General features: G+C 41.5%; 1 protein-coding gene and 1 pseudogene across 1 annotated transcript; one reads left to right on the top strand and one right to left on the bottom strand.

Moving 5' to 3' along the window:
• The first annotated feature begins 2257 nt into the window (after positions 1–2257).
• Positions 2258–2472, top strand: LOC113590836 (annotated as a pseudogene).
• A 2310-nt stretch (positions 2473–4782) lies between these two features.
• Positions 4783–17631, bottom strand: cacng1a (calcium channel, voltage-dependent, gamma subunit 1a). Its single transcript, XM_027031144.2, has 4 exons — positions 17205–17631; positions 11331–11405; positions 9744–9881; positions 4783–6972 (listed from the first exon to the last, which is right to left on the bottom strand). Exons 1-4 carry the CDS (start codon positions 17437–17439, stop codon positions 6740–6742), a joined length of 681 nt encoding a protein of 226 aa, XP_026886945.2. The 5' UTR covers positions 17440–17631; the 3' UTR covers positions 4783–6739.
• Between the last annotated feature and the right edge of the window lie 533 nt (positions 17632–18164).

The raw sequence follows: 18164 nt of genomic DNA, 5'->3' as shown, positions 1-18164 counted from the left end.
AACTTACCAAGCATGTCTTAACAAGTCATTTATGAATGACTGGAATACAGAAGGAGCATTGGCAAGACCATAAAGCATAACTTGATATTCATAGTACTCTCCACAAATGTGGAGAGTCTCTCTACAAAAAGCTGACCATGCGGTTATGTCAGGCCTCTCTCAGCAAATCACAGGGTTCTGATGGAGAAGCCATGTATGACCCAACAATTACTTGGAAAATATCTCCTTTTTTATTGTTTCTATGTGAAGGGCACTGGTGCGCAAAGTAACAGGAACAGTACACTGTTTAATGCAACCAGATCCAATGGGATGGGTATTGTATTATACTTATCCTGGGGAGCAAAACAAAAGGGAGAACTGGAAGCTGAGGGTGGAGGAGGTGCGATGACACCAGGATTTCTGACCTCACTGGCAGGTAGTACAGCCAAGTAGGGCATTAACTCTGTGACCGAGGGAACCAAGGCCGTAAGTTGCTGTGTCTGCCTAGTCAACTCCTCCACCATATCACTTAAGGATTCCAGTCTTTGATGATGCTGGCTTAACAACTGCCCTTGAGCGGTTAAAGTGTCTGGAAATGTCCTAGTACCTGCCGACTCCGTAGTAGTAGTGAAGTTTTCTGTAACATTAGGAGAACAGAGACGGAGTCGAGTGCAAGAATACTGTGAAATTTAATAATAAAGAGCAATCCAAAACGTAGTCCGAGAATCAGGCAGTTTATATCTGATACAATAAACAAATCCGAAAGGGGCACGCAAAGAGTAATCCAAAGATACGAGCAGTGAAATAAGAGACCAGAGAAACATGCCCAGTAATGCTCAGTAATGTAAGGTAGGCAAATAAGACTTCGCAAAGATTGAATGAACTCCTAGGGATATATATATAAACAAAGACACAGCATGTTAAAAAGACACACATGATATTAATATTCAGGAGACTGGGAACAAACAGGGGATTTCTGGGTAGCGTAGTCAGATGGTGTGGTTGTGGCAGGTGTGACAAAATCACTTCAATCCTTCTCTCATGCAGAACAACGCAGTAAATAAACGAACAAATTTCACATCCGTCCTCTCTGTTAAGTCAACTCCATCGCTTGGCATTTGAATGAACTCATGAGAATGTATGTGACATCCTTTCTCTTGATCATGACATTATATATCACTGCACTGGGAGAGGTTCAGCACTCTTCTGGGGTACCATTCACCTGTAGAGCATTATTGTGTTTTTCAGCACTTGGGTTTTGTTAGCAGTGAAGGTGAAAGGTCACTGCCTGCCACTCTGCTGGGTCTCTGGATTAGACACAAAGCCCCCAACAATTCTGCAAGTATCTAGATGTGTTTCAAATATACAGCATTAAGGTGAACCTCAATAAAATCAACAGCAGTAGCAGTTGTGTAAAATGCACATAAAGTTTATAGTAAATTACACGTGCCCATGATTCGTTTGGATGTAAAAGGCCAAATAACAGCTTGCAAAGTGACTAAGATCCTGTTTTTGTGACTGAAGAATTTTACTGTTGTTTAGGTTGCCTCTGTCACCCTTTCAGTCACAGTAAATATAAATGAATGGGAACCATTTAAAATGGAATGACTTCTCCCGTAAAACCACATTCGTGATAAGGTATCATAGGCTTCATTTTATGCACACCCTCATCAAAAAAGGAGTAAACTTTCCAACAAGCTCAATTTATGCAGATAATTTACCCCCTAAAACCACAATGAGCTACGGAGGATAGAATAATTATTTCTAATCATAAAATCATCGGTCCCAGCATGCCTTTCAGTCTCCATGTTCAGAATGACTGAAGGCGTAGAGACTGGATATTGCAAAACTGCCATTTGTTTATTGGAAATGGATTCAGTGTCTGTAAAATGGTGGGTTTGTAGTGTCCCCCAGGAAGACAAAAAGGATTTCAAGGCTCATTGTTGGTGTTGAGGGACCATAGACATAACTCCTCAAACAAACGAACAATCTTCTCAAATCCTTATTTTCTATGAAGGCATGTATAGGATAGATGCAAGGTTGTTGTTATCGTTGCCAACTATTTTCAGTGGAAAGTAGCTAAAGTAGTTGCTCAAAAAAGTCGCTAAATTTCACTAGATCACGGCATGTGATAATTAGCATATTTTTTGACATCATCACGTGACATTTGCATGCTGCCTAGTGTCAGATGGTGTTGCTTCTCCCCTACTCTCTGTGCTCACATATACTGTATTGCAATACACTTGAGCTTAGCAAAAAGGCAGAGAAGCGATTTTTGATACTTACCTGGCAGGGGAAATACTGTAATGGAGTAGGTGGTTCACCAAGGCAAAGGTCAGCCATTGCACCCCTGCGACCCCTGTGACCCCGGCTGTGCAGACTCCTGCAAATTCCCCAAATATCAATATTAATAATTAATAATATTAATATTATTGCCCAAAAATACTGCATATTTTCTAGTAGTGGGGGACTGCGTTCATGTTCATGTTCCTTCTTTATATTTGAGTAAAAAATTATTTTAATACAGCCAAATTCCCAATAAAGCTGAACTCATTTACATGTTTCTGTTGTTAGACATCACAACACGTATGAAATAGTGACTTAAATGCAGCCAATTAACACTACATATTAACCAGCAGTCACCTTTTAAATGCTGCTCTGCACTATAATTCTGATTTTATAACCACAAGCTCATCTGTCAAAATCACTACACACACAATTTTAAAATAGCAGTTGTTCAGAATATCTTTTGTATTTTCTCTTTCACACAGCTCACAGCCTCCGTCTGGATAATAAATCACACAGGACCTATTATCCGGTCAAAATGATCAAATTAAATTGTTTACATTAAAACAAAGGACGGGCAAACAATACAGATTAGTGATTGGTCCTTGGCAACATTGTTTGCACATGTGCAGTTCATTCACATTTAGGTTGTCGTGACGACTAAATTCTGCTCCACCTCTCTGCCATTCACTGTACAGTACTGGTGACTGTCTTCTATAGAAAGTAGCTGTGATTTGTCCAAAAATTCAGTAAAGGGGTATGAAAAGTTAGCAACAAAATCACTAAGTTGTCTGCATGTTAAATTTTAGCATGTCTACAATAGTATTTTGTGGCTCTTCAGTTATATTGTCACAGAGTTTGCCTGTGAAAGATCAAAGAGCATTAATTTGCAACCTAGCAAGCATCTTGATCATTGGCAGGGTCTGAACAACATCAAATACTTTTTGTACCACGAGCAGAATAATTGAAGAGCTGGTTTTGTATCTGTCCATGCTAATGCTAGCATATCACTGACATGCACTTGCACACCACATGCTGCCAAATTAATGCATGGAGTCCCATTGTGAACTGGAAAGTTACCTTAATTGCCAGGTACACTGGTTTTCAAATACACACATTGTCCCTGCTATGATTATCAAGGATATCACTAAATAGAGAATTCAGAGCCGCACACTGATGTCCGCATGTCTGATTTCTCTAGAGGAACCCAGTAGCCTTTTATTATTGCATTCCTAAGAATGAAACAGAGATCCTATAAATGATATGATTGATTCCTTCAGTCTATGCAGTTACAGCTACATTAACTCCCAAAAACAATCATCTGACATAAGTACCTCTCAAAAAACCAAGGCATATTAGTTTAAAACAAATTCATACTGTATTCACACATGAAAACTCAGATAAAGCTCTTTTGTTACTGAAGATTAAAATGTCATATAAGATGTCTCATTTAATTTATTTGGTAACTTACATCTTGCATGGAAAAGCAGTTGCATGCTAGAGGTTAGCTCTGATAATGCCATTTCCTCCATGACACGCACACCACACACACACACACACACACACACACACACACACACACACACACACTTACACACTTTTTGGAACTCTGTTGGGGAGTGCAAATCGCCTGATCCCGGTTCATTGTAATTCCACACAGTTGGGCCCCGTGTCGCCAGTTTCTCTGATGTTTGATTCGTCCCCCCTCATTATTGTCATGATTGCGTTCCCTGCATGTGGCAGCACCCACTGGGAACGGACGTGATTGGCAAGGCTGAATAATGGGGAGGGGCTTCACACACACGGCAGTGTAGAAAGGCAACCTTTCTTCTGGTGCAATTGGAAGGAGCTTTTGATCATAATCAGGTATTCCCTATATATGTTTGTAGTTGTAGGATTTCACAACAGTCTGCAGTTTCAACATTTGTTCTCCTGTGGCTTATTTCACGCATTTTTGGAGCACATCTGGGCACCTTTCTTTCTTTCTTATAGTTTTTGTTGATGATAGGTTTTATGTGCTAAAATTAAATCTTGGCATTTTATACATGACCTGATGCCCTCATTTCCTGCTCAGTGGAACATTCTACTCCACACTGGGTCCTGACTCTCATACATACCTTTCGGTATGCCATTGAATGTTGCTTTTGTTTTGGATGGATACGCCAGGTCCAATTTTAATAGCGCTGTCTGCTTTTCCAAAGGAAGCATGAATAATTAGCACAACCTGAGGCCTTGTCACATGGCTGTCATTCACAGTAATAGTATAGACATAAATTGCCACTGGTTAGCTGCACCAGAAACCTTCCATTTCCCATCATCTATGGCCAGGTGGCGTAATACATTCACCCTGGCTCCAGAAGAAGACTATGATCCATCATAACGATCTATCATCAAGACTCACTGGCAGTGCCACAGATTCAAGCACAGCCCGTTTGCCTCTGGGGTGTTGGGACAGAGCAAAACCACGGAGTGGCTCAGTCTGGCCTGGAGGACAACTAACAATCACTTTAAACAACATTTCTGTGTAAATAGTGTCATTTATTATCATTTTCCAATACAAATATATGACATAGGAAGCATACATGAAGACAGATTTTAGAAAGGAAGTATATCTGCAATACATATCTGAAAACTCTCAGTTAGAGTATGCAGATAAGAAATAATAATAATGAATGAAATAATAAGGGAAAAATGCAAAAATATAATGTGTTTGACACTACAAACTTTATATTTTGTTTAAAGCTTTGGGAAAAGCTAAGTGGAATTTTAGACAGTTTTAATCATTTACATAGAGGGTTTCCTCTGCAGGGCTATCATCTCTTTCTTATAATCAAATATGCTGAAATTAAAAATGCCAGATATAAACAAGTTTAATTAAATTATGTTCAAATGAAAAAGTTTAAGGGGTAGAAATAACAAATTACTTTATGCATTATATTTGCATCTTTAGAAACAATACCAAGGTGCTAGATTGATAACTTTTAAGTAAAACTTTCAAATGATTTGTTTCAGTCAGTGCTTTTTGAACACAACATCCCTGCACCTTTAAGAGCAGGGTTCTAGAAGGTATGATGTCATAATAGGTTTTATATCCTGCAAAGGAAATGTGTCCTTGTGTAGGGTTAACATTCGAAACGAAGTGAGTTGTTGTCTTACTTTCATTAGATTGTGCATTTATCTGTATCAAAAGTAAAAATGGCTCACACTGCTGTCTCGTGAAATATGAAAGTACCATTCACAGTTGTCCTGTTTTGTTTTTACAGATTTTACAGTTGTGTGGCAGCCAAAAATGTACCATTACTTAAATGTAAGAGTAGTTTACATTGTCAAGTGTTAAAGTACAAGCTTCTGAGAAGCTGCGACTCAATGGCAAAGTTGCAATTCAGAATTCAGAGGTTTAAAGAAGTCTCTTTTCATTTTGTTATATGAAGAGAGTTATGAGAAACTATAATGAACTTAATATTGAATATCTTACCAAACATAGAAAAGCAATATATCTGCATTCACAGGAAAATCTAAGAGGCCTAAAGTCTAAAACTTGGGTGAGTGGATAGAATCTGTGGGAAAGCAGGGCTGGGACTGCCATGGTTGAGCTAGTTGTTTTTCTACTCATGAAACTCTAAAGAGCAGTGGACGCCATTTTGTTTGCACCTGCCCGAACTGAAACCACTCCAAAGTGTCTGGCCAGGCATTCATAGGCTACAACAGACTGGATATTAAAATTCTGTACCGAGCTGAAAGCAGATAACACATCTAGTGTGTCCCCAGACAAAGCTATCTTACAGACAAATCAATGCCACAACCGCTGACAGTGCTCAGCGTCTTAAGCGGGGCAGATGAAGCAGTTACAAAATCACATTACAGAAAACAAATACAATAAATGCTAATATTAGTCATTTTTGTATTACATCAGCATTGTCCTCGTAAATATGAGCACTTTTGAAATATACACCATCAAGATGGTTCTTGAAAATACTCAAATTGAATGTTGCCTTCATAGGCAAACAACTACATTCTTCTTTAAAAACCCTTTCATTATGTCCTCACTATGTCCTGGGTGTGGATTTCATCAGGTGAAACCAACTTGGTTCTGAACAGCATGTTGCAACTGTTGCAAACGTGTAAATGTACAGCAATGTAATACAAAACACACATTAAAGCAGACCAAGTCATCTCATTGTGGATATAAAAAAGAAAATGGGTGGAATTCCTTTTTCTGTTAATTTCTAATAGAGCAGATGTGCACAAGTAGAGGTTACCACATGAGAGAAAGGATGTTTTTGAGCAGTGCAAGCACGTTTAAAATCCTTCCTTGCTCACTAGTAGTAACATGTAGTCAAAAGAAGATGCTGTTAAAAAAAATAAATAAGCCTCTCGCTGTGTTTTATTGAGCCCATGTTTCCGCACTGCAGCTTCGATCAGTATCAGGAAGAAGGCAGTGGCATGACAGGACGGCTTCGCGGCAGGGTCTGCCCTACTCAATCGGTTCAGGTTCAGCGTCCATGCAGGTCTCCCACGGGTTCCTGGGCATCTGGGGCATGGAGAGCAAGAGCAGGCTGACCCCGCTGAGGAAGAGCAGGGCAAAGCCTGTGCAGGCGCAGGCGAAGGACCACGAGTAGTAGTACTCGATCCAGATGGTTTCCTTGCTCTCGATCATCCTGTTCACCGACTGCCTCATCACTTCCACGGAGATGATCGCACACAGACCTTGGGAATGGGGGGCACGGGGTGGGGAGTGGGGGGTGGATGGGGGAAACGAGGGATGAAGTGGAGAAGCACAGATAAGAGAGAGAGACAGATGAATGGAAAAAGGAGGTATGGTGCATAGAACAGATTTCCCAGGAAGAAGCTTCCATGTAGGACTGTTTACACAGTAAAGGGAAATAAAGTCTTTATGAAGTCTCTTGGAAAAAGTTGTAAATAAGAGGAACAAAATGGCAATCAATCCCTTGTCAGTGTCCTCCTAGGAGAAAGTTCCACAGCTCTGGGAAGGAGACCAACAAGACACCTCCATTGTCTGTAATGTCACACAGCAACTGGGGAGACAGAGCTAATGATCGCCTTCCTAGCCAATGAGAGCCCCAGTATCCATCCCAGGGCTATGGCAGCAACTAAAGCTCAGGTCACTGTGGCAAGGTTTACCTCTGCACTGTGCAAGTTCTGATTTAAAACACTTTCTAGAAGAAAGTTAAGATCTTCCTTTTTTCTGTAAGGCTTTTCATTACCTGCTCTGCCTTGACTGCTTTGCCAATTTTGAAAATATTGTTTTCACTTTTAACTGTCATGGTACGGCCCCTACTCCCAAACGTCTCCCTGTGTATGTATGCATGTGTGTGTGTGTGTGTGTGTGTGTGTGTGTGTGTGTGTGTGTGTGTGTGTTCGTCCGTATGGCCACGCCCTCCCTGCGTTCCACACTTGCTCCTCGTTGTGTATTGTTAGTGTGTGAATCTTTTAAGTGTGAATATTGTCGGTGTTTAATCTTACATGCGCCTGAGCGCTATGTTCGATATTTTGTGCGAATAAACATTTCGTCCTGTTTCACGCAACTCGCCCCCGCATCCTGCTCTGCCTCCTCGCGTTACAGAAACACAGACCGCTAAAGGATGCTGGGAAAGAGGAGTAAAAAGAAGAAGAACGGGAAGAAAACACGTAACCGTTCCTCCCAAGCCCTTACAGGGAAACCGACCCATACTCTTGGGCACTCTCTGTTCTGGTACAACAGGGAACATGTTCCTGGAAAATTTTGGGGGGGCCCTGGGTGTAGTGCAGTGTTGGACTCTGCGGAGTCCTACAGGCCCTTGATGGACTATAAGAACTGGTACGAGGAAGAACAGTATCCAGGTCCGGACTCCGCGGGGTCCTATTATCCATATTGGGACTACCGGGAGAGCTACAGGGAGTATGAATGGAGTGAGGGGTATACAGACATCAGCCTCTAATCGGACTCGGAGGTCGATCGTATGGACAATCCGGCGATGGAGGTGGAAGAGGTCCTCTATGGGGATTCTCTCTCGGTTATGGACACCGTGCCAGTGGACTCCGAGAATGAAGTGCCTCCAGAACCAAATGTACCACACAAGTCTCCACCCAGGAGGCGCTGCTCCGGAGCAAGCAGGCTGTCCAGTAGGGCTTGCAGAGAGGTGTCATCGTCTGATGAGGACACTCCCTCCGTGAAGGCTTGCAGCCCCAGAGCTCAAGCGCCTACGCCTAAGCCTCGTAAAGGCAAGAAGGCAACGTCACCAGTGCCCACCCCTGAAACGGACAAATCAGCTTGTGCGCTTCTGGACACGCGGGCACCAAAGCCTCAGCAGCCGCCTCCACCCAAGCCGTTGAGGGAGGACCCTGCCCAGCCAGCGCGGACTCCGACCCAGCTGACAATAGGTGGACTGGCTGGGGCTCCTGCTAACTGTGCCTGTACATGTGTCCGTCTCTGTGTTTGTTGTTGTGTTGGTGCCTGCCTTCCTCCCTTCTGACCTGCTTGCACTGGTCTGTGTCGGGTCGCTCGATCCTCTGGCCTCGGCATTTCACGTTGATTTTGGGGTCATAGCCCGATAGGTTGGTGCACCAGGAGTCACGCCGTTAGGGTATGGTACGGCCCCTGTCATGGTACGGCCCCTCCTCCCAAACGTGTGTGTGTGTGTGTGTGTGTGTGTATGGTTGTGTGGGTGTATGTGTGTGTGTTCATCCGTATGGCCACATATGGCCCTGTGTTCCACACCTGCTCCTCATTTTGTATTGTTAGTGTTTGATAGTGTATATAAGCCTTTTAAGTGTGAATATTGTATGTGTTTAATCTTACACGTGCCTGAGCGCTATGTTTGATATTTTGTGTGAATCAACCTTTTGTCCTGTTTCATGCAATTCGCCCCTGCATCCTGCTCTGCCTCCCCGCATTACATTAACTATGCACTTTGTTTTGCTCAAGGCACTTGCATTTTTATTTCGTTGAATGGCAGAAATATGGTTTTAACATTGTCTTTTATTTTAAAAGGATTCATTCTTTTAATGTCTCTTTAGATTTTTCCTTGTATTTTTTAAATGAACTTTATTCTTAAATTAGTTATATTTAACTTTCTGTTTCTTTTTCATTCTTTGCAAATGCGTTCCTGAGGTATTAAATGTAAGAAGCTTTAGTATGCTTATTTGTTTTCTCTATTTTCTGTCTTTAAAAAGGAGCTCTACAAATAAAGTGTTTTATTAGTTAGTGATCTGTGGTCATGCATGACCTCCTTGGATTCAAAATAATTTATTTTCAGATAATTTATTTTCAGATAATTCCTTTACAGATCTTTCCTTTACAGATAAGTGCTTTACAGATCAGATGGAGCCTGGGAGAACTTTAAAGTATAGAACTCTTTCTAATACGCTTTCCACACATGTGGAAATGTGGTTCTGTGTAACATTTTTATGGCTAATATTTTCTGTTGAGACCTTTGGTATGAAAAGATATGCAGACATGAAAAATGTCCTTGCCTTACCGGAAAATGCGTAAAACATTCCAGCAGGTTTGTGGAGGAAGTCTTTGTCTTTCCTGAAGGATCCCAGCATGCACATGGTTCCCAGGATCATGAATACCAGGCTGAAAACAGCAATGGCTGCTGCTGAGATATTATATTCTGGAAAGAAAGGGGAGTCCATATTATTAATGAGAAAGAGTCTTTTAGTTGAATAATCATCTGTAAAACTTAACGGCAGCTAAGACACAGCCAAGATACTCCCAAGACTGCACGTCTGTATGAGAAGCTGAGGCACCATTGAGATTGTACTATTTACATTGCCAAAACTTGAAATGTTGAACATTTTGAAAGAGTAATGCTATTCAATTTTTTTTTCCCATGTGTTAAATTATAAAGGCCATTACATTTTGATATGTGCCTAAAGTTAATTAAATTACTCAAAATTTAAGTATCCAAATAATGAGCTCAATGGCCAGTTACCAGTTGTCCATCAGAACATAAGTTTTTATGTGTGCAGCTTCTAGGGGAACATGTTAATATTAGTTTCAGAATAAACTTTCATTATTTTGCCTGGTTATGTAACTTATCAGTGTATCCTGGGATTGTCTGCTGGACCTCATGTGGAATAAATCAAGTTTCAATACAATTCCTGAAGCTAGATCAGAATTATTTTATGACTTTAGTCAGTCATATAAAATATAGCATGAAGTGTGTGGCCCAAGGGTGGAAAAGAAAAGGGCGGGTGGTCTTCTAGCATGCTGGGGGGGCCGCAGACAACAGAGATGCCGTAAGACTGCCCAGACAGGTGGAGGATGACAGACGGGTGGCAAATGCCCAGCTGCTGCCCTCTAGGCCATGTCTTAACACCAGTCTGGCCTTTTTTACACGATTGAGAGGATACAGGGAAGGCGGCCGCCGGGACAAAGAGAAAGATTGGGCAAAGCTGCTGTTTACGGACGCGCAGACGATCCAGTTTGTTCTTCGTCGATGCAAAATGGATTTGCAGTTGGCACACAGAAACTTTAGTACTACCATTAAAATTCCCTACCTTAGTGTTTGTGAAGTGCCCATGGCTAACATCACCATGCTGCGTTCATCACGGAGCTATCGTTTTGCCTTAGTCTGCTTTGCTTCTTCAATAAAAAAAAGTTCTCTGCATAGTATATTTCATGAAGCACAACAATGGTGTAATTGTAGTGATTTAAGGTGGATTGTCGTGAAACTTGGATTGGTCTCCATTCTCTAGTTTGTCCTCATCTATTTCCTAGCATTCCTGTGTGATGGCCCTCCTCTCAGGGTCCTCTTGGAGTCCTCTTACTGCATGCTCAGCTGTATGGAGCGTGCACTCATGAAGCAGACAGAATGGTGTGCATACTACTGGGGTCAGACCCATCACACACATTCTATAAGAGCCTGAACATACTGTAAGTACATTCACATTACCAGAAGTGCATATGCAGATATACACTGTGTTGTCAGGTGTCCTGAAGTTGTGTATCTGTCTGTCTGTGTCTGTGTGGTCATTCACAACATTGCTATTCTGCACAGATGTGAGCAAGAACATAAAGATGTTAAGTGAACTGCACTACACCAAACAAATCCCCTTACCTCTCTGTGTTTTAACGTCAAAAATCTCAGAGTCCTCTCCAGGAGTAAAGTGTCGGAAGTAGGAACAGTTGACATCTGTGAGGAAAAAAAATGAGGGGAGTTATTAATTAAGTTGGGTCATTTGTGAATTGTAGCCCCTTGAATGCACGGAGGAAAACCAAAATCTGGGTATGTCCTTCATTTGTGCTGCTGTTTTTAACTTGCTTAATTAATTAACAATCACCACACAGCGTTTTGACCAAGAAGAGAACCAAATCAAATGATTCTAGATCATTTGGATAAACCCCGCATTGCATGATCAAGATTCAAGGTAATGGTGCGGCATTGTCTTTTTGTCTGTTGTTTCTTAATACTGCTCCTGGGAATCCAATCACCAGATGGGATGGCAGCTTTTCTGTTGAGAAGGCCACAACCATGAGCTCATCTGTTGATTCAGGTGTGTGCATACTGAGAAACATGACACAGCACAGGGTGGTGAGTCTCTGACACCACCACTGGGAAAAAGAAACTTTGAATCTACCAGTATTCATTTGTTTAAAATGTTGATCCATAAAAACAGCACTGAAGTCTGATCATAACCGCTAAAGCCAAGCCTCTGGAACCACAGTGTTCCATGCTATGAATCTGATCTATGTAGATGAGAGGGGTTTGTTGCACCATCCTTTTAAATCAGATGACTAATCAGGTAGTCCTAGGAGACCTTGTGTTGATATAACATCTTTACCACTTGGAATGCAAAGGTTCCTCCTACTATTCTCTGTCAAATCATTAATAATATTATACATCACCACAAGTGGGTGATTCTCTGATGTTTTTTTCCTTCCTCATATTGTTTACAAAACCCAGGCAATGATCCTTTTGCTTTTTTTTTCGTAGTAAGGACATCTCCCAAGATAAATGGCCCATGATATTAGGAACCATTTCAAATGCCATCCTTAAAGGTTCTCTTACAAAATCCTACTTTCTCAGGTCCATGAAGCATCACCTGCCTGGCGATGCAGAGCAGTGGCGTATTTGGTGAAAATGCTGCACTTTTTTTTACTCAGCTCAGTCACTGCCCGTGTTGATCAGCTTCTTGTTACAAAGCGACTATACACATCACACTCTCTCAGGGGCAGAGAGTGCATTTAAAGCTCTTTATGAAGGTTTTTTTTCTGCATGAGGAGACTTGGCAGTGGATTTTCCGCATGAATGAGATCGAAATGGCACCCATGTCCTGTTCTATGAGTTGAACTAAAAATAGAACATGCATTTGAACAGCGGACACAGGCCCCTGTCTGCTATCTGTGAGCCAAGTTTCATTGATATTCATTTCTTCTGTTATGAGAAGGCCTACAAATAGAAGTAAGATGTTTCCTAAGTGAAACATCTTCTGGGCTTTTCCACGGTGTTAGCCTAGTTCTCAAGAAACTTCAGTGTTTTCGGAGTTTGTCATTGTGGAATAGCGCACAGAGGGAAAGTTAGCTTTCTGTTTAAGTTTAAGTTTAAAACTGAAAATAATCTATAATGCCAATTTCCTCACACAACCAGGGCTGTCGTATGTGGATGTGTAATACAAGTGTTCCTCATCAGAGAGCAAAATGCTACACAACCAACCATCAAAAGCAGCAACAAAGACTGCATGGAAAAAAAACAGCAAACTTGAGAATATGACCATTTGAAGTCAATGCCCATAGTCAGCTGTATGGTCGACCACCACTTTCTGCATCCAACCCAGTCACAGTCAGGGAGAAACAATAGTTCATAAAGCATGAATGCCAAACAAGCCTACTTCAGCCTCACCTGAAATAGCATCGAGTCTTGTATGCTACTGATAAATGTTCTGCAGTCTTTACCAGCTACTTTTCCATTTCACTCCAATTCAAATCAATTCATTTCAGTTGCTGAGCATGAGATTAATATCACTTTGTACCAGTTTGAATCTAAGCTCTTACTACCCTTAGACTATCACTCTTTCAGATGCCAAATTCGCTGGCATGCTGCTAATGTTTCTCTGGCCCAATCTACAGCAACCCCCCCCGCCCTCAGCTGGCCATTTGGGTAATCTCCATGGAGACGCACTGGGCTAGCAAAGGGTCTGTACTCTGCCAACTCAGAGCCAATCCCAGGAACACATGCACTAGGCCAAACCTCAGTCTGCACTGGAGCAAAAGAAAAACCTACCCCTGGGCCTGCAATGGGACCACCTTGGACCGATAGTGGGCCAAGCTACACTGGGCCAATAGTGAGCCCACACCGGGCCAGCACCAACTCTGCATTGAACAATATTGAAACTGCATCCAGCTATTGAGCTGGTGCCAGCTGGAGGTAGGCTGTTATGCTCAGGCGTAGCTGTCTCTCAGCATGTGACCAAAAGTTTGAGCTTTCTCAAATCATTCTCGCCTTCTAACACTGGGCAGCTGCTATTCACATAGCCTAAATTTGTCTTTCACTGGCCTCTTGGTTTTATTGCTGTCTTGTATACACATGCAAGCATACTATCATGTCAGTAAAACAGTTATGGTACTGCAGAAGAGTGGAGGTTGGTTGCTTTCACAATGTATCCTGATACATGTCACATATTAAATGGCTGACACTGAAATTTGTAAAATATACAAAACAGAAGTGATTAGCATATCCATCCAGAATCCTTCCACATCACAGGACAGTCCCTCAGTTCTAGATTTGATAGATTAGGTTAGGTCTAGATTATTAGATTATTATCTCCATAACTGCTCTAACCATATGTCCAACAGACACTCCTCATTGTTGTTCTTTCCCAAAACCTGATATACAGGAACCAAATCCTTAAGAAGACTGCATACCTGCTAGGTTTACTGGTAGGTTAGGGCTAAAACGTGGAGTAAAAGGTGCATCCTGCAAATTGGTTAAAGAAACACTGGCCTGCAGGACAATTTGGGTTGGATTCATTATCCATTAAATAACTGCTTGAGTTATTTTCTGAATGTGTTTTTGGACAGTCTTTTTTCACAGGGGAATTCCCTGGCCTGTTTTAATCAATTAAATTAGATTCACACAGAAACACAATTATCATAATCTCATAATATTGGCTAGTAGCCTAGTCATATTATAACAGCTGGCAGAAATTCAATAATACTTGTGTTGTACTTCTGAGATATATCACACGTGTTGTAATACTAACTCTCCATAGCAACTTTATAACTAAGTGAAGTTTAAGAGGAGATAAGTTAACATTACACTTGAGTGTATCATGAAAACGAAACGGGCCTTATTATGTCACCTTCCATCTTAACTGACCGCCAACATGTAAATAATTTTTAGAGCAACTGGCGCTTTAGATCAGTGTCCCACACCTGTTTGAAGGGGATTTCTCTCTCTGAACATTTCATACATAGCTGCCATTATACAATCCAACAGGCAGGTGTCCTGATTCCTCAACATGGAATGTGTGGAACTCCAACAGGCAGGAGCTGTTTGGGCAACACCACACTGAACTTCAAATGAAAACGCTTGGACATAAAACCACTGGTTCAAATTAATCTGTGCATTTAGAATGTATACCTATTATTTTTACCCGGCTCCCCTATGGTCTTGACCAAGCAGTTCAGAAACTGGAAGAATAGGAGAAAATATTTGGCTACATGAGGCCATGTCTAGCCAATTCCTCACAATGACTGTAGTTTCACTAGGATACACTACAGATTAATTTTTTAATCTATTGGCTAGTTTTAGGGTGAGAAAGTTTTAAACAATCCGGACATGCCAACTGACATTAGTAGTAAGTGTGTATGATTCACTCAAGATGTACCAGCTCTGTCCATTACCCATACGGTGCAGATAGTTGCAGTGCAGACCAGGGTGTGTTTTAGTTGGCCCCCACAACCTTTTGATGGTCAGCTTGAAATATTAGAAGCTCCTAATTTAGACCTGGACGCAGCCTTGGATTTGTGACTCCAGCTGTCAATGAATTCTGCCACGACTCCCGGAAACAATTCATTGTCAGAGTGGTTCTGAAGGGAGGGATGCGTATATGTGGGGATTTCCTATGACAGGAGGAATCACCCTCCCTGTCTTTTGATTTTTCTGATTCAGTAGAATGTGAGGGGGTGTTTCTTCAGTTTATCACATGCAAAGCTTTTTAAATTGCTATAAGTTGTTTTCACTTTTATACATCTTTTAGCAATTAGCTATTAATACTCTGTTTTTTACAGTATGCAGGAAATAATAATGTTTAGTATGAGGAAGTGATGTCTGACTAATGACATGCTAAGAACTCAGTGACAAGGGTCATATCAATGAGCCTTTCAAATAAGGTCATTGTAGGAGAAGCTTCACTGTCATATTCTGTCATACTTTCATCTACTTTTTCATTGCTGGCTACGTGACAGTCCTTAGACAGTTAAAGAACTCCAATGTTTATAACAGAGTTAATGAAAATGTTTTAGATGTGAACCTGCAAAAAAAATTAGTTTAGATTATCCAATTTTTATTTTTGCAAATTAAAGATGATTTCTGAGAACCATACTTTTAAACCTATGAGGAAAACCTCTAAACTGAATTCCAGTGAGTAACTAATGTACAACTTTAACATACCAGGGTTAAAGACTGAGTCCTACACTCAGGAGAGTTGCATTATAATTCAGGTAGTCTGAGACACTGAGCATGGCAGAAACATGCTGTGGTTTGAAACTCCTGGGCTAAACAACGTGCACTGCTCTGTGTACTAGCTTTTTTATGTTAAGTCAACCAGCCTGGCTGATTAAGTGCTGTGCCAAGCCAGAATAATGTCCTGCATTATTTAGATCATCAGCAGTTGTGACAATATTGTGTCAACACCTTCTGACTTTGTATTAAAGGAATAAAAACATGCACAAATGAATTAGTGAGCGGCCTCTCAACACGTTGTTTGCAGCTCATTCAACATTTCTATCTTGATGTATTATATTCATATTTCTATTCATATTCATAAATATATCGACTAAGCAGACAAATGGATTAACTTAGTGAACGTTGTCGCATTTGGTGTGCGTTTACAGTATCTAATGTAGGTCCAGGTACTGAAGCCCTGGGTTATAAGAATAGCCCCGAGTATTGCCTCGCCTGTCAGATGGACTTCTAGTTGTGTGCTTATAGGTTTAAATGGCAGTGGAGAACAGCCGAGCATGAGATATGATCAATGGATTCACCCCTATTTAAGCTTACTTAACTCTGGCGGTATATTACTGGAGTTCGCAGATAACCTGTGGTGTTGAAACACGAGCCACGTGTTAATTCCTTTAGCGTGTACATATATTGACAGAGAGCAGTATTAGCTTGAGCAGAATGTCGCTTGATGTTGACATTACAGTATACATTGTGAGGCACCGTGTATAGCAGCAATGGCGATGCAGCATGCATGCTTAGAATCCTGAGTCGAACACTGCATGGATGTGCTAATGTGATGGTCTTGGCTGTAGGCCGCCCAGACAGGCACGACTGCCTGCTCTAGCACAAGGAAGTTTGGTACATCATGGCTGCAGGAAAGATCATGCCACCACATTGCGGAGATGTTTGCAGCTCCATTAACTACAGATTGAGTAACTGACCTAAATAATAGACTGCTCTCGATTCTTGAACTCAACAAACCACAGGCTCAGACAAATACAATATCGAGATTAAAGTACTGATAGTATTTATTATTAAACTAAGAAACAGAAAACATAATGAGACTCAAGTCATTTGTACTTTTTAATCTTTATATGAGTTTGGAAAACATGCACAATGCCATGTGGACACCCCAAATTACTTTTTTTTCACTTATTCAATAGATGAAAGTAAACATTTCTTTTTTTACTAACTTACTCTTGCTCAGCTCACTTCATGCCACATGTTTCTGATAAACCTACGACAGCAACCTTCATTGTCCACACTCACCTCCCGGCAGGCTGAGGGGTCCACACACGTGCCCCACCACGTCCTCGTCATCTATGTAGATGTACTTCTTACAGAGCTTCCATAAACCGAAGTGGGCCGCCTCACACGTGGTGTTGACAGCCTCCACCTTCGGGCTCAGCACGGCCCAGTGGTCCGTCACCACGGCGGTGAGCATACAGCACATGCCCACCAAAATCACCACAGATGTGATCATCACCTTTGTGGCCTTTTGCATGGTGCCCTGAGGGTGTGTGTCGGGGGAACGATCGATAAAACAAACCCCCGTGTGCCGGTCCACCCAGCCGACGCTCTGGGTAGGGGAGAGTCTAGGCAGGTTGGAGGTCCTGATGGAGGTCTTGACTTGGATAAGATCTGTACAGCTCTGTGTTTGAGGTCTGACAGCCGAATGGCAGTGACCTAGATTTGGTAGGTCTCTACCCCCCTGACGGAGTGGGGCTATGGATCAGCCTGCAGCTGCTGAGGTACATCAGGAAAAGTTGATGACCAAATGGACTTATCCACCTGTGTTTCGGGGGGAGGGGCAGTGGCAGGCAAACTAAGCTTCTATAAATGTGTGGTGAGTCGCGCTGTGGGGCCATCCAGCTATCAGGTTTCACATGTGTAGACAGGGGTGTTGCTGCATGTATCAAGCTGAGATGAAGGTTAATAAAAGCTGAAAAACTGAAAATGTGATCTAATCAGGGCTCAGTTACTCAAAATCTTGACAGTGGTCATACAATGATTTTTCATTGACATTTGTGTTTTTAGACTTTTTGCAGAATCGGAGGGGGGAAAAAAAGTAAAAACTTTCTTCTTTCATTTTTTAAAAAATTCTTTTTTATTCTTCTTAAATTCTGTGATCAGTTAGTTTGTGCATATGTTAATATTTCTTATATTACGTTTTTGCTCAGTAAAATCAAAAGTAAAGTTGGGATGCATAGAAAGTTTCCATTTTTTGAA

This window comes from Electrophorus electricus, chromosome 1 (genome assembly GCF_013358815.1).
Source record: "Electrophorus electricus isolate fEleEle1 chromosome 1, fEleEle1.pri, whole genome shotgun sequence".
Lineage (NCBI taxonomy): Eukaryota > Metazoa > Chordata > Actinopteri > Gymnotiformes > Gymnotidae > Electrophorus > Electrophorus electricus.
The sequence above is the reverse complement of the archived record's forward strand: the minus strand, read 5'-3'. Positions and strand labels throughout refer to the sequence as shown.